The sequence below is a fragment of the Podarcis tiliguerta genome (assembly GCF_965153285.1).
Source record: "Podarcis tiliguerta genome assembly, chromosome: 3".
Taxonomy (NCBI): domain Eukaryota; kingdom Metazoa; phylum Chordata; class Lepidosauria; order Squamata; family Lacertidae; genus Podarcis; species Podarcis tiliguerta.
Window position 1 is genome coordinate 53,868,511 of NC_139536.1, and position 22,738 is coordinate 53,891,248.

Sequence of the window (22,738 nt, forward strand, 5' to 3'; positions counted from 1 at the left end):
TCATGGTAAGAACCACAAGCCCCCTTGGCCCAACCTTCAAGAGCTGCATGCCATAGCTAAGTGCGGCCACCCCATATTCTCACTCACATACGCTGCCCACCTATGCACACAGCCCCTGTCCTTAGCTCATCCATGTAAGCGGTTATTGGCACAGAATGCTTTTCAGAAATATTTTAATAAACAAAAGCAAATGAGACCTACTGGAAATATTGGTTATGAGAAATAACAAGGGACAATGTACGGCTTATAGGGGTATTTCCTGCATCCTTTTAGCCCCATCTCTGCACTCCAAGCTTTCCTGTACACTTATAAACCCATCATTGTAGTCATGATGTATCTGCTGTATTTTATTTTATTTTTAAAAAATGCAAGTACAGTCATACCTTGGTTGCCGAATGCCTTGAAACTCATTCGTTTCAGCTCCTGAATGATCGAAAACTGCAAGTGAATGTTCCAGTTTTCGAACGATTTTCAGAAGCCAAATGTCCGGCGCGGCTTCCGATTGGCTACAGGATTCTCCTGCAGCCAGTCGGAAGCCGCGCCTTGGTTTTTGAACGGCTTGGGAGTCAAACGGATTCCTGGAATGTATTCTGTTGAAGAACCAAGGTACGGCTGTAGAGCAATGGCTATGATTGCTGATGCTCAGCAGAAAAATGATGGGGCCAATATGGCAATGTTCTGATGGGGCCAATATGGCAATGTTCAACTCTCTGTTTGAAGATGACCTAGGCTGTGGGTGGCCAGACACTGTCTGACAATGGAATAGATACAGAGAAGAGCAGGAGGGCTCCCAAGGGCTTGATAAGGATGCAGTTATGTCTATGGCTGCTCCCTGCCTTTGGAGACTATAGGTACAGTACATACGGTATACTATAGGGGGAACCCATGGCTCTCTAGTTATCCTTCTCTGCTCCCTCTTTAATTCCTCTAGCGTTAGCCATATTGTGTTGGATACAGTTTATGACAGGGATACACTTGGGCTATGTGTTTGTTCAAACGCTGTGAACCGGTGCCAGAAGTATATAGAGTTTCATCTGTAAGAATGGTGGGAAAGAATTCTCTGTCACTCTTTTTGCCCTTACTCGGCTACATTCCGTTCATTATGTAACACTTCTTGTATTTGAGTGTATTTTTTCTTAAAATGGGCAGAGCTTTTTGACTCCTTTTATAAAATGGGCTCATGTTTCAGAAAGGGGTGGGTGGGAAGGGGGCAAAACAGAAATAATTTGTCCTTGGTAAACTAGGGGGAGGGGAGGAGGAGATTAGGTGACTTGTAACAAATCAGCTGTGTTATGTTTGAAGCAACTGACCTAAATACCGCCTCCTCAATTATACAGTTGCAAGTATCATAAGCTTTTGAAAAGGGTGCTAAGGAAGGATACAGTGGTACCTCTGGTTACGAACTTAATTCGTTCCGGAGGTCTGTTCTTAACCTGAAACCGCTCTTAACCTGAGGTACCACTGCAGCTAATGGGGCCTCCCGCCCCGCCACCACACAATTTCTGTTCTCATCATGAGGTAAAGTTCTTAACTCGAGGCACAACTTCCAGGGTAGTGGAGTCTGTAACCTGAAGTGTTTGTAATCTGAGGTGTTTGTAACCCAAGGTACCACTGTATTTTAACTAGGCAACTGTCAGCCCAGTCCTCTGTGCTAAAGTTAGGGTTCTAGTGCCATGCAGGCAGAACGCATCTGGTAAAATTGTGAGGTCACTGGGCAACCTCTTGCTTGGAATAATGGATAAGGCAGCCACCTGAGGGCATTCTCCCGTTCTACTTTTTTTTTTTTTATGGGATAAAACGAACAGAACTGGATGTCTGCCAGAACTCAAAGCTTTATTCTATCTTCTTCAATTTCCTCCTAATTTCCTTCATAAATGCAAGTTTTGACCTTGCTTAAGAAAGTTCTTTTGGCTCAGCGAAAATGACATCCTGCCCTATGTTGGAATCAGGGTGAAGGGGAGAATATGTTGTAATTTTGGAATTGCTAGAAAGTAGTAAGGCATGTTATGTCTTCCAACCATAGTGCTTGACAAGCTGTGACCCGCAAGCTATGGTGTGAAGTTGGCTTGTTTTCACTAACCTTATTTTAAGGGGAAATGTGCATAATAACAGTGCATATATTAGCAAAAGCAACATGTAAGAAATCATTATACTGGAATGTGCTTGCAAAAATGTGTGTATTAGTCAAAACTGCATACAGAAATGTGTTTACCAGAAGAAAGTCGTACAAAAAGGGTGAAAAGCGGTCTTGAGGATTAAGAAGAATAGCAAATTGCTGCAGAAATGTGGTGAAGTAAATTTAAGATTGGAAAAGCGAAACACGTAGAGAACTGAAGTTGACAGATTTGCCCATTGCCCAGGGATGAGTAGCGTCAGGGCTGGCAGGGAGGCCACTTTGTGTGTGTGAGTGGGGAGAGCTGGATGTCAGGATTGGCCCTCCACCCTGAATCCAATTTTAAAGTGTCATTCCAGGAAATTTAATTGCTGCTGGCAAGGAGAAGAGGAGGATTAGAGTTGAACTTGGTTAATCCCTATTTACCCATGAACTTGCTGGGTAGCCCTAGGCCAAATCAGTTTCACTCTATAGTTCCAGGGACTAATAGTAATATATTAGTGAGCAACAAACTTCTGTAAAGATGAATGCAGTAAAAATGCCTAGATGCTGCTTCTGTTCTAAACTGCTCTGCAGGTAGTAAATAATTGGATTGTGTGAAGTAGTTTTTATTTTATTATAAATTTACCATTCCTGTGCCACATCTGAAATATAGGGGGGCAATATTAGCTTTTCTGACTCCTGTCTCGACTCGTGTTGTGGGATGCATGGGTTACTGTGCTCGGCATTCTGTCTGTGTAAACTATAATAAGCCTTTAGGAAACCTTGTCAAAGGCAACTTGATCCGCAGCTCCTCAGATTAATGATTAACAAGGCAGGAATGTTTGACCTTAGTGTGTTCCCAGGGATGTGTGCTGTTTCTCTGTGTATGATGAAAGGGTGTGTTGAGCTGAAAAGGGGCTTCTGATATGTTTTGTATAATTGCCTATGTAAATATTTTTCTAAAGAAAGTAATACGGGCCACACATTCCGCATTAAAAAAAATACTTTGAAAACATTTGTTTTTAACCTCATTTGCCATAGTTCCTTGGAAATTTGATTGCTAAACTTGTATAGGGTAGGTGGAGAAAGTGGTGGGTAGTTTATAATGCTGATATTCTATGCTTAACCAACATGGGTGGTTTATCCATGGCTCACTTCCCATTTAACTTTCCATTTTGCAACATCTCAGGTTTCCTTATTTGTGAAGTGAGGACACTGTTCTCTGCTAGGTAGAGCTGTGAAAACAAATTATTATAGCCTATTTATAGTTTTCTAAGATTGAGTGCCATTCTCTAAACCGTTAACATGAAAGGGAATAACTCCCTGACTGTGGTGGTATTACAAAGCATTTCTGTCTAGCATGTTCCTTCTGAGTTACTTGGATTTCTTTAATTTTTAGTAAGGAAGTGGCCAAATAGCTTGCATGTGTTCTCTATGGTCACCATCGCTCACAACTGAACTGAAATTCAGCAAACTTTTTAGAAGCACAATTCTTGAGCGGTCATGCTCATGACAACTTCCATCTTACCCTATCTGCTGGGACAAGTCCTCCCTCACGCACTCTGCAGACATGCATACTGGATGGAATGCATGGGTGTTGCTCTGCTAATAGAAGGCATCTGTCAGCAGAATGGTGAAAGGGACAATTTTTGGCAATTCCTTCTCTTCCCCTTGAAGTATGTATTGGTGGCCTTTTTGAGTGGGTGGGAAGTATGATAATAATGATAATAATAATTGTTATTATTTTATTTTATTCATCCCCCGCCCATCTGGCTGGGTTTCCCCAGTCACTCTGGGCAGCTTGCAGCATATATAAAACATAGTAAACTATCAAACATTTAAATACTTACCAGTACATGGCTGCCTTCAGATGTCTTCTAAAAGTTATGTAGTTCTTTATCTCCTTGACATCTGAAGGGAGGGTGTTCCACTACCGAGAAACCTCCCCCCTTGGTTTTGTTGTTTGTTTGGTGGTTTTGCTTTGTTTTATGACGGGTAGAGGGGACGCGGGTGGCGCTGTGGGTAAAACCTCAGCGCCTAGGACTTGCCGATCGAAAGGTCGGCGGTTCGAATCCCCAGGGCGGGGTGAGCTCCCGTCGTTCGGTCCCAGCTCCTGCCCTCCTAGCAGTTCGAAAGCACCCTTAAGTGCAAGTAGATAAATAGGTACCGCTTTATAGCGGGAAGGTAAACAGCGTTTCCGTGTACTGCGCTGGTGCAGGCTAGCCAGAGCAGCTTCGTCACGCTGGCCACGTAACCCGGGAGTGTCTTCGGACAGCGCTGACCCCCGGCCTCTTAAGCGACATGGGCGCGCAACCCCAGAGTCGGTCACGACTGGCCCGTATGGGCAGGGGTACCTTTACCTTTACCTATAACGGGTAGGCAACCTAAGGCCCGGGGGCCGGATCTGGCCCAATCGCCTTCTCACTCCGGCCCGCGGACAGTCCGGGAATCAGCGCGAGTAGAATGTGTGCTTTTATTTAAAATGCATCTCTGGGTTATTTGTAGGGCATAGGAATTCAATCATCCCGCCCCCCCCCCAATATAGTCCGACCCACCACATGGTCTGAGGGACAGTGGACCCAGCCCACGGCTGACCCCTGTTTTGTAAGTTGTTTGGAGTTGCTCTGGCAAGAAAAAGTGACTAACAAATTTAATTAATTATATTAATAATTCCCCTGCAGGCAGCCCCTCATGCCCTGCAAAATCTGTTAAGGGGTGTTTTTTAAGCCTCTGGAGCACATGTTGAGATGGGGGCCATAGGGAGAAGGAGGAATTGCTGAATACTGCCTCACTCACTGTTCCCCTGATGGACACCTTCCATCAGCTGAGAAACACATTGGATCCCACCCATTTTCAGCAGGAAACATGCTATATAAGATCTTTCATTTCTTTTTAGACACATGTGCCATCTGCTTCTCATAACTGAGCTCAGGGCAAACCTGTTTCGCCTGCCCCTGATTTTCGGTAGAAGCCACTTGTGGGCAGCTTTCATTGGCCTGCCCTGATGTCTGTCATGATCTCTCCCCACCCCCACCCCACCTTCTTGGAACATATTTTCATATGACTTCTGGCTTCCCCTCCTCTAGTGTGGCAGACAGTAGGTGTTTAAAATCTTTTGCTCATTTTTTTATTTATTTTTATTACATGGCTTGTTGGATCATCAGGTTCTAATAAATTGTCATTAATGCAGGTGTGGGCCTTCATATTTTGCTTGTGAGGACATTTTGGTCAAGCCACACCCACCTGCCATACACATGTGGGGCTGGTAAGGAAGGTTCAAGTGAAAGCAGGGTTGCAGCTGCCTGCAAAGCCCTTTGCAGAGCACTCCACAAGACCCAACAGTCAGCTGATTGTCACACGGTTTGATTGTGACATCAGGTGATTGACAGGAGAGTGGCACTGCCCGCTTGCCAAAAATGGCACGTTGAGGTTGCGGAAGATAAAAATCTGTGCTGCTGACCAGCTCCAGTCCTGTTCCCCACCCCCGGTGTGCTACCAGGGTGGATTTGATGTACAGTAAATCAAATCGATTTAAATCACTAGTCAGTAAGACTTGGTTTAAATCATTTTTTTACAGGAAGACTCATTCTTGCTGCTATAATCTTAATATTTACAATTAGATGAAGCTTTCATTTTTGGAATAATAAATTTTCAGTGTAGTTTTTACAGTTATATCAAAAATTACTAATTTGGTTATACTATTAGAAATACAAAGAACCTGAAGTGTTTCTAACCTGAGGCATTTGTAACTTGAGGCACCACTGTATTTTAAAAATCTGATTTAAATAAAAAAGTCCAATTTAAATAAAACTGATTTTCAAATATATATATATATATTTAAAAATCATTGATTTTCATCCTCCCTGCCTGCAATCCTGGTTTAAAACATGTAATCTTCTTGCCAATGTCAAAGTGAGCTTGCTGAAACTAACCATAGTTAAGCATAACCACAGTTCCATGTTCGAATGACATGGCAAGCTGTGGTTAAGTAAGCGGAAACCGAAATTCCTCCTCCCAGTCACATGTGGAGAAGGGTAAAAACAAACACCCAAGGCTTGCTGTGGCTCAGTCACATTATGCGGGGCTACAGTTTAGCATGACAATCAAATGCAGACATAAATTGGAATAATGGGTTGCTCCTCATTGCATAATTGCTTGCAGGAGTTAATCATGCAGTTACACCCTCATTTTATAATGACGCCTAATTATTTGAAATATAGACCCTGAGAATTCAGCAGCTCAGAAAACTCCTTGTTTCGTGCCATATGATTGTTGCAACTTGCTTGACCCAAACAGTGGCTCACTGTTGAGCGCTTTTACCCTTTCTTAGAGGGGGTGATGTTTAGAGGGGATTCCTTGCCCATTAGCAGCATTTGAGGGTTAATAGAAAAGAGTGCCTGTGTTGGCTTGTATATATAGCTGGAAGAACTTGGCCAGTAACCGGATTTAAAGCGTGTGGGAGGTAAAGCAGCATAATAACAAAAACAAATCTCTTGGTGTCCTATAAAAGGGAATGGAAAAAAACTGATGGAGGACTCACATTGGAACAACTTGTCATGCTTGTTTATAAGTAATTTTGAAAGGTGGTTGGTTTACATTACTACTGTGTTTAAATGCTTGCTTTATTTATTTATTAAACCTCTTAGTGCCTGAGAGCTGCCTTATGTAGAAAAGAACTTATCCTCAATTGCTGGCTGTGTACAGATGATAGAATTTTAGGGACTGGAATTGTAAAGTTTATCATTTGCCTGTGTACATGTCTGCCTGTGGTCTTGGCTGCATCCAGCTTTGAAGTTTTCATAGTTCTTGAACTGCGTCATAGGAAAACAGAAACCAGCCTCAAATTATGGTTAAAGCAGTTTTTTGAAATAGGGGTGTGGGGTGGCGGGGTGGCATTACACACAGAAGCCCCTCGCTTGTATGTTGCTTCCTCCCTTTGCCCCCTACACCATGGGTCGGCAACCTAAGGCCCATGGACCCCCGCCGCCCACTCGGTTGGCTCTCATGCGTCACGCTATACTGGCACAGAGCAGAGTGGGGACCACCTTCTGCGATGCTGGTTGGCTTCCCATTGGCTGCAGGAAGCTCCTGCAGCCAATGGGATGCTGCACAAGCCTCCTCCACACCAGAAGGAACACCGGAAATAGCGTTTGCACATGCGTGTGTGCGCGCACTCTGGCCCACCGCGGTGCCTGCGGGATGGTGAACTGGCCTAAGCCACAAAAACTTTGCCGACCCCTTCCCTACACTTTTGTGAATTTACCACTTTCAACAAGCCATACTTTACTTTACTTTCAAGTGAACCTCGGTAACTAGGGTTTGCAAATTCAGGAATGCAAACTAGGACCAAATTTGGCAAACTGTGTTTAAGGTTGCTGTTTGTTTGTTTGTTTATTAATATTTTGAAGAATATATACATATGTACCCAAGAGATGGATGTTGGAAGAACACACGCGACACTACCAACACCTTTGTAGGGCGGCTTGCCTCATGCTTTCAAAAATACTTTGAAAAGACATGATTGCTCCTTAAAAAAAGAAATAAAACTAAAATTCCTTCCACAGAATTATGGTCTCGAAACGGACAACATGAAGAACTTGCTTCTTAAGCTACGAGCTTCTTCCAACAATCTGCAAAACTACATTGGCAGCCGGAGGAAAAGTTCAAATTATGATGGAAATACCTCACGCAAGCCTCCTAATGAATTCCTTACCTCAGTGGTGGAGCTTATTGGTGCTGCTAAGGCTTTGCTGACGTGGCTGGACAGGTAGGATATCTTGTATGCTTTTAAACACAAACAATAAGAAGGTAATCCATATCTTTTAAGAATTGTATTCCCTCCTCCAACCTCCCCCTCCAAACATCCCCCCCCCCGCCGCCAAGGCAGACTTTAAAGGGAAGCTGGGACATAGACATTTTTCCTTGCTTGCCTTCCAGGGAGTCTTTGTTTACAAATAGCATTTATCTTGCAGTATCTTAAGTGTGGAAGTAGGACTTTTCCAAGTGTCCTTCAGCATGACAGCACCTCCAGTTTGGAACTCCCTGTCTATTGATATTAGGCATGTGCCTTCGCTGTACTATTTTGGTGCCTGTTAAAAATGCTTTGTTTCAGCAAGTCTATACAGATATGTAAATACAACACTTATTTTAATATCTAATTTTATTTTATAATGCGTATTTTTAAAACTGCTGATTTTTATTTTATTTTTAAGCTAACTTGTTTTTAGCATCTGATTTTATCAGCAATTTTAATTTATCTTCATATAAACTGTGTAGAGTTTTTGACGATTAAATGGTATATAAATCCTGTTAATTTTTTAAAAAAGTACAGTAAATAATATTGCACCTCAAAGTGGTACTGTTTTCCCATATGCTACTGCAAGGAAGGATTACATGGAAGTTTGCCACTTTGCATTGGGCCATACTTGACCCAAATTCCCTTAAAACAACAATGAAATATAATCATTCCATGACTTACAGTGAAATCCAATACATAGCTGTTCAGAAAAGAATCCCATTGAATTTAGTGGGGTTTTCTCACAGGTAAATGGTTTAGGATTGCAGCCTGAATTTTCTGTTTCTCCACTATATGATAATAGGGAATTTGGAGTCGCCCCAGAGAAGTGAAGGGCTGAGAGGCAGAAAGCATTCCTTTCATCTTCTGGCTGGCTTATACTGTTGATAAGTTAAGGTAGCTTTCATCAAGTTTGTGCCTGCTATCTGTTTTGGACTGCAACTCCCATCAGCCTCATCGAGCACAACTGTACTGCCAGGGCCAGATACGAATTGTAGTCCAAAAACAGCTGGAGCGCAGCAGGTTGGTGAAGGCTGATCTATGGAGACAGTTGCGGATATTTCCCCAGTTTGAGGCCCGAGATAAACACAAAAGTCTCTCACATCCTGCCAGCCCTCCAAAGAACCCTGATAGTGTGACAGGAAGAGACATCATGAGAGAGATTGTGGAAATGACAGGATCTTGTTGAGAAGCTGAAATGGATTTTGTTTTTGCTTGGAGCAGCTGACTGGCAGCTCTCTGCATTCTTTCTTCATCCACATTATATTGTAGTCCCCCCCCCCTTCCCAATTTCATTGTTTATAATACAGTATGTGCATACAGTGGTACCTTGGGTTAAGAACTTAATTCATTCTGGAGGTCTGTTCTTAACCTGAAACTGTTCTTAACCTGAAGCACCACTTTAGCTAATGGGGCCTCCCGCTGCTGCTGCTGCGCCGCCGGAGCACGATTTCTGTTCTCATCCTGAAGCAAAGTTCTTAACCCAAGGTACTATTTCTGGGTCAGCGGAGTCTGTAACCTGAAGCATATGTAACCCGAGGTACCACTGTATTGTATTTGTTGTTTGGTGAACTGCTTAGAGACTGTCTTAGCATATGTAGTATGTAAATATGTAATAACTTCATCGCAAATCTTTCTTTTGAATACTGTGGACCAGTTACTTAGTTTCAGGGCTGCTATATGTTGTGGCCTTTCCTGGTTTGCTTTCCCCTTTCTGTCCTTACGCCACCACTTTTGGCAAAGCACAACGTGAAAGTGGGACAAACCTCGACTTTCCCGTGATCAGAAGAACCGGGTGAGATGAGAACTCATTGCAAGCAGAGTTTTCGATATCTGGATTAGGGCATAAGCAGCCATAAAAAGAGTTATGACCTAACTAAAAAGGTTTTCTTTTAAAACAACAAGCACGGGAGTTTATAGCAGACCTGTTATTAAATATACTAAGCTTGTGGTAATGACTACTGTTGTGTGGCCTCTCTTTTTTCTTAAAGACGCATTCTTTTCTTACCACAGAACGCCGTTTACAGGGATAGCTGACTTTTCTGTGACTAAGAACAAAATCATTCAGCTCTGCTTGGATCTTACTACCACTGTTCAGAAGGTCAGTTGATACACTGTGTATATAACCCACCAACCAATCTCCATCTGACCTTGTTCCATCCACATTTTACAAAAAGGAGGGCAAAACGTTGGGTGTGTGGAAGTAACCGCATTACAATTTTACATGTAGCTTGGTAACAGAACAAATTGGAGTCCTGGGGATTTTTAGAAATCATTAGAGGAAGCAGGTGTATGGAGATCGTTGCCAAGTTTTGTTGCTCTGGCCTCCCACAGTCAACACTTGGGGGGGGGGGACAAAACCCTCCCAGTATTGTTTTTTGTTTTATTTACTTGGCAATGCTGTTAATTTAACTTCTTGTAAAACTCCACACCTGTAAGTCACCCAGTTACTCTGCAGCATTTTATTGCATGGGTATGTGGTCCACATTTTATGAAAATTTGGGCCATGTACAAGCATTAATCTTCCCTAGATAATTTGTAATTCTTTCTTTATTTGAATTTTCTTTTTATCGACCAGTGTGGTATAAAGGCTGTCTTGTGATAAACCAGTTCTCATTATGCGTAGGTATGTGTGTTTTCTGCAGTAGCCCCTTCAGTTATAAAACTTTATAGTGGATGGGGCACATCTCTGGTTCTATTTTAAATATACTTTAAATGCTCATTTCTTTACTGTGGCCTTTGGGGGTTGATTTAAGACATAGCGGATGTTGAGATGCATTTTAAATGGCCTATTTTGTCTTCCTCCAGTTTTATAATTTTAAAACATAATTAGATAATGTTAAGTTTTTAATATTTTACTGTTATGTATTTATATGAATGTAAACCACTTTGAGAGGCAGTCTTCCCTGAAAAGTAGCATTGTTGCCCAGAATTTAGCAACATGGCTGTTCACTGGCCATGCCCCTTCCCATCTTGGATTGAATGCTAAATATTTAAAGTCTCCCCTAGATTTAAGCTAGGCTGTCCATCTTGAAATTTCTGCTTATGCACTGTTTCAAAAGTAGAGAAAACACTATAATCTTCTAAATGAGCTTCTTTTAGTTCAAAGTCTCCTTGTAGTTTTTGCTGAGTAAATAATACTTTGGCTTGAATTCTTTCAGTGGCGTATTTGGAGAGGGTTCTTTTATTTTTGTGTTAAAAGTATACACACACACACACGACCAAAGGCTTTAAATGTGTGCACACATTCTGAATCAAGAAGTGCAAATGGAGTTTCACTGGTACAGTAGAGCTTTCCTGGCCACAGCTTCCAAACATTGCCCCCCCCCCCCCCCCGGAAACTCGAAGACCTTTCAGAGCAGAGTGGGATCCAGTGTCGGAGTGTACTGTTAAAGGGGGGGGGGGACCAGCATAAATCAGAGCTCCCTGCCCCCCTTGTGTGAGCAGAAATGCCTTCTGTTCATGAAAGGCACAATGCATGTTGTAAAGTGCATGTTGAAAGGGAAGGCTTGTAGCTCAGTGGCAGAGCACACACTTCTTATGCCAGAGGTCCGAGGTTCAGTCCCTGCTGTCTCCAGGTAAAGGTAAAGGGAACCCTGACCATTAGGTCCAGTCGCGGACGACTCTGGAGTTGCGGCGCTCATCTCGCTCCATTGGCCGAGGGAGCCGACGTACAGCTACCGGGTCATGTTGCTAGCATGACTAAGCCGCTAGATGTGTGCTAGATGTGATATGCTTATATTTCTTGTTAGCGGAATCAGATCATGGAAGGTGCAGATATATTGCCAGAATCACCTGTGAATTTTCTTGCAAATGTAAAATGGGATTCCTTGGGTTCCACTGGGTTTTTCTTGTAGAAGGTGCATGCAGAATCTGCTTGCATGAAGGGAATCGTTGCTGCATGCGAGTAACTGTGTTTCCGCATGGAGAGCAAGCCTCTCTGGACCGTTGCCAAAGGCATCTAAATGTCAACTGTATTCCATACATCTTTGACTTACTGTACAAGTCAGCAGTGTCAAAAGTGTCAGTTTACTGCTGCATAAGGGTTTTCCGCTAATAGAATATTTGCTTTCTCTCTTTTTTTAAAAAAAGGACTGCCCTGTGTCTGAAATGGAAGATAAAGTTCTCAGTGTAGTAAGTGCAAAAGTTTATGTTTAAACTCTTTCTTTGAATGCCTTCCTGTTCAAAACTGGTCTTAAGAGACAATACTGATTTGAAAAGAAGCTTTGTGTGTTAACGGAGCTCACGTACCTTGTGCTGCTTGCATTGCATTCTTCTCTATCATCCGTGATGGAACTCCTTCCCCTTGTCTCGTGGGAAGAAGCACAAGTTCCTTATTGGATGATAGAGAAGAGTGGGAATCAGGAAGTGCAAGAGATCTGAAGTCACTTGTAGTGTGACACTTTGGAGCAAGTGGAACGAAGCCAATTGCTGTTGCTATGCTTCGAGGTATATAAATGAAACACACCGCTTTTTATAATTTACTGCTGAAATACTAAAGTAACAAACTGAGGGCTTATTTTGTTTTACTTGCCTAAGGAGTTGCCGGCTAATTCTTCAAACATTATTGCATAGGCATACATTAGCATTCTGACACATGAAAAAGTCCCGACACCCAAACATTCAAAAGCCCAGGAGCAGTAAAGCTGTCAGTGTGGCAGCAAATGTACCTCGTTCTTACAGAAGACCTGCACTCCTGATGGTTTCTAATTGCACTTGGTCTGAAAGGGAGTTTTCCCAAATATTTTTGCAGTAGTCTTGTGACTGGAAGAGGGATGCATTGCCATGCTTGTTATATTTTTGCAGTGGTTAATCATCTCTTCCTGCTTTTGGCACGAATCAGGCTGTGTTCTTTGATAAGGCCTTCCGCCTGCTGATAGGTGCTTAGGAATTCACAATAGCTAAAAATAAACACACATACATTTCAATCAAACATAGAACAATTAAAGAGTATTTTACCGTCCACCGCCCCCAATTTTCCATATTCCCTTCCATGTATGCATTGCAGTGGTTACTACACTTTTTGTTTTTGCTTTTATTTATTTATTTAACTGTAAAAAATGGCATGTGTGTTAGTCATTTTGTTAAGTATTACGTATACTGAGTCAGATTGCTGTCCCCAAACATCCCACCCATTTTTTTGGTCTGTCAATGCCTTTTCTAAGGTCTTGGGGCTCTCCTTTTTCACAACCTTGCTGGCTGCCATCCATTTAAAAATGAGATGCCCTAGCTCTTGCTTAGGGGTTTTGTGTATGCAAAGTGTTTGCTGCACTGCTAAACTTTTACAACAGCTCCTTCTCACTTTGCCTACATTGTCCTCAGAATGTCAAGGCACCATCCTGTATGTATTAGCTGTTTGGTGTATCTTTAAATTTTTATTGCTGTTTTACAATAAATTTTAATTTCCCCCACCCAACAAAAAAACCCCAAACATACATCATTATTTTGAATTAAAGGCAGCTTACCTAACAGTGAAAAAAAATGAATTAAATATAAAATGTTAAAAATTCCACCTGCATGGATCTAATTAACCGTACCCAAATAGAAAAGTCTTTAAATGCTTATGGGTGGGGGAGGGGAGAAATTCTTAATTAATGTGGATTTTTGTGAGATTCCAGGGGGAAAGGATGTTATTGTTGAGGGGAACCACAAAGAAAACACACATTTGCATTTCCTTTTTTTTATGATTTGGTGCATAAGTGATAAAACTGAGACGATGTTCTTGATCAGTGATGATGAAAGTCTTAGGATTTAAGAGTGGAGGGAGTCTCCAAGAATCTGAGCTATTTAGGGCTTTAAAGGTCATATACAATTGGACTCTGAACAAGGCGTCGGTGCATATGATGCTCTGACCCTCTTCCTTTAAGGAGTAGGCCATTGTGCTCTTCAGTATCCAAAGCTTCCCAACTGTAAACAAGAGCAGCCCTTTGTGGAGCTCATTAGTGGCCTTGCTTCACGTTACAAAAGCCTGAATTATGGCTGCAGGATTTGAATATGTCACAAAGGACCGGCAGCTTTCTTACCAGATGTAGTTGATGAAAGGTAGTGCTAACAGCTGCTGCAGCCTATAAATCTGGAAGCAGTGACCCCTTTGCTTGCGGGGAGGACAGAGGGGCTGCGTTTTGTTGTAAGGCAAAAATTGCGAAAGTAATCCTGGCGTTCTTCCTTTGTTTTAGTCCAAGGTTCTAAATGGAATTTGCGACAAGACAATCCGATCTACAACTGATCCGTTGATGAGCCAGGGTGCGTGTCTCGAGGAGGTTCATTTAACTAACATCAAACCTGGGGAAGGCCTGGTAAGAATGTTTTCCTTCCTCAAAATCCTGAATTGCTGCCCACTTAGCCTTTTTTCAAGTGCATTTATAGTGGCCTAGTCCTTGAAGGCTAATGTGATGAAACTGGTGTTTTAAGTACACAATCCAGAGCTCCACGTGCATAGGAACTTCCAATCTTTTCGACAAAGAATAGGGGATCCTACTGTTCGGTATCCCTGTGTACCTAGAGGGGTGGATAAGATCTTACAACAGAGAGCTCCATACCAGCATTGATACCTTTGTAAGGAAGCCATTACTGCTGCTGTTGAGCTGTAACATTACTAAGAATGCAAATGTCAAGATGCTGACAGAAGGAACAAGTTATTTAGTTTAATAATGTAAAAACTAGACAATAAAGACCTACCCCTTTCAGTGGCAATAAGTTTGAGGTAAGCAGAGCTGTTCGAGTGGTGTATACCCTCCTAAGAAAATGTTTTGCACCAAAAAAGAGCCGAATTCTGCATATATTGTGTGTTTATCAAGAAAGGTTGCTTACGTTGTATCCTGACAACAGGTTTTCAGGAGACATTGTTGTATACCTTGGAAAATTAACATATTGTGTTTTCATTTTGTCTGTCAGTTTGTCTCCCAGCCAATCAGGGTCTCTGAGTCAAACTGTTTTTCCCAATTTTTGTTTGTGTAGCTCATGGGAAGAAGCTACAAATAGCTCCTGGCAACAAATGTGTATATTTTGGTTTTGCTCTCATGGACACCCATTGGATAGTACACCTCCGCAATGACTTGGAGCTGTGTGCGCACGTGTGATGATGGGGAAATACTTTATTTTAACTACACAAAAGGATGCATTCTTATCAGTCATCATGGTCCCTGCCAACTCTACAATTCTGTGATTCTATACCTTCACATGCAATTCTTTAAAGGACTGAAGGGGAAACCCAAAAGGAATCCTTGGCTCAGCCTTGCAATCCAAGACTTTTTCCTTATCCAGGTTGCCCTAGGAGTAAAATTGTCTAGATCAGATCCTTCTTCAGTTTTGCTATTCTGTTGAGTTGCATGAGACTCAAGATAAGCAATTCCCATTAGAAAAGAGGATTTGAATTGATGAACTTTTCCCTTATCTGCAGTGAGACACTCTCTCACTCCTTTTATACCAGGGGTGGCCGGTATGGTGCCCCCAGAGGACTTTCTTGGTTGTCCACAGCACCCTGTCACCTCCTGGCCTGTCCCCCTGCTGAAATTAGACCTGAAAGCAGCATTCTGTTGATATCAGTAAATACCGTATTTTTTGCTCTATAAGACGCACCAGACCACAAGACACACCTAGTTTTTGGAGGAGGAAAACAAGAAAAAAAATATTCTGAATCTCAGAAGCCAGAACAGCAAGAGGGATTGCTGCGCAGTGAAAGCAGCAATCCCTCTTGCTGTTCTGGCTTCTGGGATATCTGCGCAGCCTGCATTCGCTCCATAAGACGCACACACATTTCCCCTTATTTTTAAGGAGGGAAAAAGTGAGTCTTATACAGCAAAAAATACAGTAGTTTGTGGTGTCTGCTTGGTTGCAGTATGTGTTGGATGCCACTGACGAATCCTTCAGTGTGTCCATGAGTCCAAAAAGGTTGGTGACCGGGTTTACACAGTTAAACTGTGTTTCATTGGGACTGGTGCCAGAGTGGGATTATGGGAAAAGTTGCTCTTCATAAATAGTTGTCTCTATAGAGCCTCAATATAATTGTGGATGCACTATAATTACTGTTGTGCTAAATTTATCTTTTTAACTATCCATCTTAGGGAATGTATATAAAATCTACTTACGATGGATTGCATGTTGTTACTGGAACAACAGAAAACGTGAGTATTTTTTAATGTTTTCCTCCAAACAGAATTAATTAAAGCTATCTTAGATGAAGATGAGATCCAAGAAGCAAACTTTATTAAAAGCAGACTCTGAAGTCATATTTTTATTTATTTGGGTTTTGCAACATTATCATTAACTTATCATTGACTGTGGTAATTAAGTGTGTGCTTGTCTGATGGTGTCTGCCTGTCTAATATCAACCCCTTAGTTTAGTTTGCAGTATGCAAATAGAGAAGAGTGTTTCAAAATGCCGCTGGGGTTTGAAATAACTGGAATTACCAGAACTATTGTTGAGTAAAGCGCTTATAGTGTTTGGTCTAGTAAATGCTGGCTGAGCAAATATGTACTTCCATAATGTGCTCTGTCCTTTATAAAAGCAGCAGCAGGATGTTTAGACTAGTAATAGAATGTAAGATTCCATTTGCTTCCTGGGACAAACACATTTTTCAAGATAACAGAAACAGATCTTTTTAATTGCAAAACCTCTGAATGGTCAAAAGGGAAAGGCTGGTTGAATGATAACATTTCTGCTGAACTGAAAGACAGCGCTTGGCAGAGTTGAGAATGAAAATACAGATTTTGATGCTGATTGTAAAGCTTTAAAAACTTATACATGTGCAAGTGTTTAAATCTGTCAGAATATCTGATGACTTTGAGTTACAGTTTGAATAAAAGTTCCTGGATTGCGTGGCACATATATCTCAGAATTTTATAAGCATGCGGACTGTTACTGATTCCCTCCTTCCCTAAAGAAAACACAGCAGGTTAGCAGTCATAAACCTTTGGATCTCCTTTATCTCTCTTAGAGCTTGCTTGAAAAATCCTAGCTTCCTTTCTTGGGGACTGCATATCTCCACAGTGGAGCAAGTGATTTACAATTAGTAGAATGATTCCTTTCAGACGTGGAGACTAGACATTGCAGTTGCTGCTGCTTCTCATTCACTGTCCATCCAATAGTGTAGATAAAGGAGAGCCTGAGATGGTAGATATTAAAGCTCTCGAGTTATTCAAGAGGAGCGAGACGTGTCCGATTCCAGTCAGGTGACAGGATTTCCCAGTTGTTTTTAACGGCTTGCGATTTCCTGCTTTTGGTGGGAATGATCTGACCCAAACAGAGCTTTCCAGTCATCTTGCAAACACTCATGATGCAAGCCTAGAGGGCTGTATTGTTTGTTTCTTTGAGAGCTTTGGCAAACGGATTTTCGTAATCCTGACAGATATTCCTTGGTATGCGCAGTGCACATTTTTGGACGTCTATGATTGCGTACTCGGAGAGATCGTCTGTTGGATTCTTTGCCAAATAGGTGTTTCCGTTCCAAGGGAAAAGGGAGTTGCCCACTGGAGGTTCCCTGTCTTCCCAGGCATCTTGCCTCACTTTCCCAATAGCTTTCTTTTATGAAGGTGCTGCTGCTGTAGTTTTTGCCCCCGGAATGCGTCAGATCAGATGGTGAAAGGTGAGGGAGTCTTTCCTAATGAGGCTTTCAGTTCTCATCCCAGGTAGCCCAAGGGGATTGTCCTGTCCTCCATTTCCCTTGATAAGGGAACAGAGGAAATGAGACATTTGTTTCAGTTCTATGAGTCACACATTAGCTTAGTACCTTTTCCTTTCTCTATGAGTGGGATGTCAGGAGTATCACTGGATGTGAAGTGGTCATAATGGCATTGGAGACATTTAAAGCAACAGCTGCAGGAGAGTGCTGTCTCCTGGACAGAACAGAGTAAATATTTAGGTGCCAAACTGCTGCTTGCTGATAGTTAACAAGGCTTAGTTAGGATATTTGTGATAAAAGTTTTTTAACACCTCTATCTTTCAGTACACATAATTGACCCTGCAGCATGTTCCCTACTATTAAGAGAAATCTAGGTAAATTTGCAAGCTTTTTGTTAGATGAGTAAGCAGTAAAGAACATGCAAACTAAAATGCTTCATGTGTGCTCGAGACAGGTTTTAAAACAAAAGGAACATGGTGTTCAGGGGTATAGCAGCAGAAATAACTAAAATTGTACGTCTTAGAATCTGTTGTTCTTAAAGGTTTTTAAAGTGTTTTGGGGGTATTCTGCAAAAACTCCCAGTTGGTTTAGTTCAGCCTTCCCCAACCTTGTTCTCTCCAGATGTTGGACTGCAACTCCCATCATCCCCAAGCATAGGTGATGGTGACGGGGGCTGATGGGATTTGGAGTCCAGCAAACAACTGGAGAGAACAAGGTTGGGAAAGGCTCACTTAGTGTTTTTGCTTTGTCAGGGCCTAAGTATACGGCAGTGGTAGACCATGTGATATAACTGGGTTACTGTTATATAGAAAGTTGTGTGCACACGTAGCTCTAAAGCGTTATATGGAAGCTGTTCCCTTCCTCCATACTTCCCATTCTGAAATGACTTCATCCACTTCTCTGTCTCCCTTCCCCCTGGGGTGGCCCTGTGTTTTGGAGGTGACCCCCGCTGAGAGAAAAGTGCTAGGATTAAGCAGTTTCAGGTGGGAAAGCTCAAGTAGGGGAAGCTTTCCCTGCCTGGTCCATGCTGTGCCTTAAATCTCTTCCTCAGATTTATAGGTTTTCAGCATGACTGTGTCATGTAGCTACCTAGCTGTGCCTCAACAAGTAATGAAAACACCCCCTTTTTTGCAACAGTTCTTCTCTCTCTCATTCTGTCAAAATAATTTTGGTTTGTGACTCTTTTGCAACACAGACTGGGGCTCATTCCCATTGCTTGAATTTATGATCCAAGGACTCACAACAGAAATATGTAAGCTGCCTCCCTTAAAATCTGAGATGACAAATGGGACCCAAGACGACATGTTGCAGTTGGGAATGCTTCTGCTTAGGGCAGTGGTGTCCAAACTTTTTCAAAGAGGGCCAGATTTTATGAAGTGAAGGGCCGTGGGGGCCGACCAAAGGGCTGACCAAAGTTATTGACCTTTTTTTAGGGTTGAAGTTTTAAGGATTTTACCCCAGGAAATAAACTGCCGCAGGGACCAGATTAAACTGATTGGTGGGCCGGATTAGGCCCCCAAAACGGACTTTGGGCATGCTTGTGTTAGGGAGCCAGTCAGCCATGTTTCCCTTGAGGATAGTTCATTTTCTTTTCCAAGTAAAGCTCAGTATTCCATGGTTGCTCGGTCACCCTTGGGCTACTCTTCTGAGTGTCCCCTGCAAACCTCAGGGTTCTCCTGAACATGCTCATATCTATTCCCTGTTTAACAGTAGCACCTTTTTGGCCAAATAGCTTTTGGCGTTTGCCTTGAGTTTGCAATTAGAGGATGTGATGCAGGGTAATACTAAGACTCTGTTGGATCTGTGAGAACAATTTAATCTAAAGATGGGGAATTTGTGATTGCTGGACTACATCTTCCCATCATCTCTGACCCTTGGATGTGGGTTGATGGGATTTGGAGTCCATCAACATCTGTGACGCCTGAGGTTCTCTGACCCTGGTAAAATCCATGCAAGTTGTCACTTGATTGTAGCACCATCAACTGCTGACTGTGAACATGTGACTCATATTCCTTAGAATTTTCCTTAGATACACAAGTGATGTGAAGTAACTCCTTTAAGAACAACAACAACCCAAACAGCATATTTTATTTTATTAAACATTCTGCTTAATAATGGAAGTTCTTAAGCAGTACATAAAAATTACAGATCTCAGAGTGTCTGAAACTGGCTTTCTGTGTGTTTGTGTGAAAGAAAAGGCTTTCTACTAGGTGTTCTGTGTCTTGTTTGGTGGGTTGGGAGCTTGTAGCACTCCTAGAGATTTATTCCATGTTTGGGTGTGTTTTTGGTTTTGTCTTTATCTCCCCACCACCCTCTTTCTGGCAGTCAGAGTAGATTTGCCAGTTCCTGATGCAAAGAGATTTCATGGAGGGGCTACTGTTCAGTGGAAACACAGAAAGTCCCAGGTTCAATCCCTGGTATAGCTAGTTCAAAGGATGGGGAAGACCTTTACTTGCAATCCTGGACAGCTCTTGGCAGTAAGTGTGGACCAGTGGAGGCTGGTCTGTTATGGTGAATGAGATGCTGCCTCACCAGCCTGCCTTCTTACTTACAACCAGTCTGTGGGGCGGCACTGCTTGCAAGCTTCCTCCTCCTTGGTCTCGGTGTTGCTGCTTGCAGAACTCAGCAGGCTTATAGAACTCTGCCCTGCCAGTCCCAGTGGTCCCCAGTCACCACTGGAATGGACAGTTCAGGTCTAGTTGGACACACAGTCAAGGATAGTATAGCCGAAGAAGCTCCTTGTGTGTTCCTTTCCTGCGACTCCTGCGCCTTTAACACCTGTGTGACAAGGATAAGCTTTGCATTGCTCATCCTTGTGATGGTACAAAAACTGTTCCTGCTGAAGCTCTGCTTGACCTCTCGCATCAGGACAAGCCAGGTTAGCCAAAAGGAGCTTTTGCTTTTGGCAGGAGAAAGTCACAGCAGAGTTTGTGGCCCTGTGAGACCTTAGGCAAACTTTTGTTTTGTTTGCTCAACATCTAAAATCTGATTAAGGGTTTATTGATTAAGATCACAGGGTGGTTTCCAACAGTTTCGGGCACTTGCTGCTGCTTTTGTTTTGTATAGAAAGGATATGCCTGTCCCAAACGTTCACTTGCACTATATAGAGGAGCCCTTGAAATAGAACCTAAGGCGTGGCTATGCAAATATAAAGGTGGGGCTATGTAGATAGAAGCAGGTGCTATTCTCAGTTAGTGGCATGGTCACCACTGGCTGCTCCCAGTGATGATCTCCAATATAAGGAAATGGCTAGTTGTCCCTATAGGAGCGAATGGCAAAGAGCGGCATTATGATGCATTGTTGAGCTGATAGCAAAACCTGCCCTCCATCTAAAAATGCAGGGTGATCCTGTTCTCAGTGCCACACACTTAATGGTGTGAACCTACCACCACCTGGGTTCCATGTTCTCAGACAAGCCCTTCCTGCTCTCACACTTCACCTGCCATATTGACCAGCCTTTTGCTGGTTATTTAATTGATAGCTGTGATGTCTAGTGATGGAGATGGCAGCTGTTACTTGCATAGAAATCTCACAGGCATGCCTATCTGCTTGGCTTTTCTGTCAAGGTCATCCTGCGGTTTTTAATTTACCACTCACCAACTAAGGAGCTGTTTAGTAGTTTTTAAGTGACAAAGCAATGAAAATTTCAGCCCTCCTCTTTTTGTCCTCTGCAGTCTCCTGCTGATAGGTCTCAGAAAATTCATGCAGGCGATGAAGTGATCCAGGTGAATCGCCAGACTGTGGTGAGTAAAGGGCATTTCTTGTTTCCCTTTATTTTTAGCCAAGCAATTTTCAGAGTCTGAGCAAGCTCACAAGACAGATTTTAATCTTCATTTACCAGTGACTGGCCTTTTCAATTAAATTCTTTGGGGGGGGGGGTTTAATGCTGGAATGGTGCTTTTCCCATTAAGGCAGTTTCCCCTAGAATAGCAAGTTCATGTTATAAATTCAGCTAGAAATTTTTATAAAAGGTTGGTCATAAAACATTTTGATTAAGGAAAGAATGAATTTCCCATCAGTTTATTCCCTTAAGCTTGTTTTTTTAAAAAATAAAAATCCTGAGAAATACAATTCCGTTTGAAAACATTTGAGTACCAAGGCTATTTAAGAATGATTAGATGTTTTATAGGGCTCACCAAATGAAAAGTTTACTAAATGTGGGCCTGGAACATAACTATAGATTTGCAATGTCCTTCATGGAAGCAGGTAAAGTCAGAAGAATCTGCTATTTTGACTCTTCTGGAAAATTCTGGGCTGAACAGTCAAGCAATACCAGCATCTAGAACTGTTTCTTTGTTTAGTCAGGGATATCCTGGGTTGGGTGAGCTGATGACAGCCATTTCCTGTGAGAACCCTTTCTAGGCACATGCACAAAGTTGCACCTTTGAGCGGGCTAGAATGGGTGAGGTAGGGAAGATGGCAGACTGTGCCTTTGCTGCCAGTTGAAGGTTTCCACTGCTCAGCAGTCACAGCTGTTGATTTGGGGACCATGTGCTGTCTAACTTCCCCATCCCAAAATTAAGTGCTAGGGCTTTGATTTGGGGGCCTGCTTAAATAAGCCAACTCCCTATCATAGTTATTGGCAGCTTGCTTATATGTGCCACATATTCCACAGATGTATTTATGCTCAAAACAGCTCACAGAAAATAAACTGTTTAAACTGTAATACTTTATAAAAATCCATCATAGTTTCACTAACAAGCAAACAATTAACGATTAATTTACAATAGGTGAAAAGATCTAAGTGAGCAAAAAAGCTTACCAATAGATCAGTTAACAATATCTAATGTAGCTCCAGGGCTGATAGTGTTAGTGCCTAGCCAACCCACACCCCATCTTTATACCAAATAGGCAAAAAGCAAACAAACCCCTCCCCCCCTCAGAGTTCTGGCAGTGGCACCTTTATGGAGACCCCCTAGGGCTGGAGGGTGCACCGAAGCAGGGGGAAGCATCCACTCCCTAATAGCAAACCAAGTCTTTCTCTCTCTCTGTCCTTTGCCCAGCCATTTCATAATCTGCCCGTCTGTTTAAAATATTTAAATCCCACCTTTTCAGCTGCTGTTCTCAAGGACGCTTACAGCATATAAAAACAATTGCAGACAAGCACAAACAGTATCTGCTAAAAATGGGGAAAACACGCCACCAGTGATCGAGATCGTAGCAGAATCCCTTTTATCAATGGTTTTTGCTCCGTTGGTTTCTGGGGAAGTCCATGTGGCGTGGTAGTAC

The 22,738-nt window shown here is 42.4% G+C and overlaps 1 protein-coding gene across 1 annotated transcript in view; it reads left to right on the top strand.

The window, feature by feature from the left end:
• Positions 1–22,738, top strand: part of CNKSR3 (CNKSR family member 3) — a 59,364-nt gene that overhangs the window by 26,987 nt on the left and 9,639 nt on the right. The window contains exons 3-8 of the mRNA XM_083434167.1: positions 7,660–7,862; positions 9,903–9,990; positions 11,982–12,023; positions 14,066–14,185; positions 15,953–16,012; positions 21,184–21,252. Of these exons, the coding sequence (XP_083290293.1) occupies positions 7,660–7,862; positions 9,903–9,990; positions 11,982–12,023; positions 14,066–14,185; positions 15,953–16,012; positions 21,184–21,252 (582 nt within the window). The remainder of the gene's footprint in view (positions 1–7,659; positions 7,863–9,902; positions 9,991–11,981; positions 12,024–14,065; positions 14,186–15,952; positions 16,013–21,183; positions 21,253–22,738) is intronic.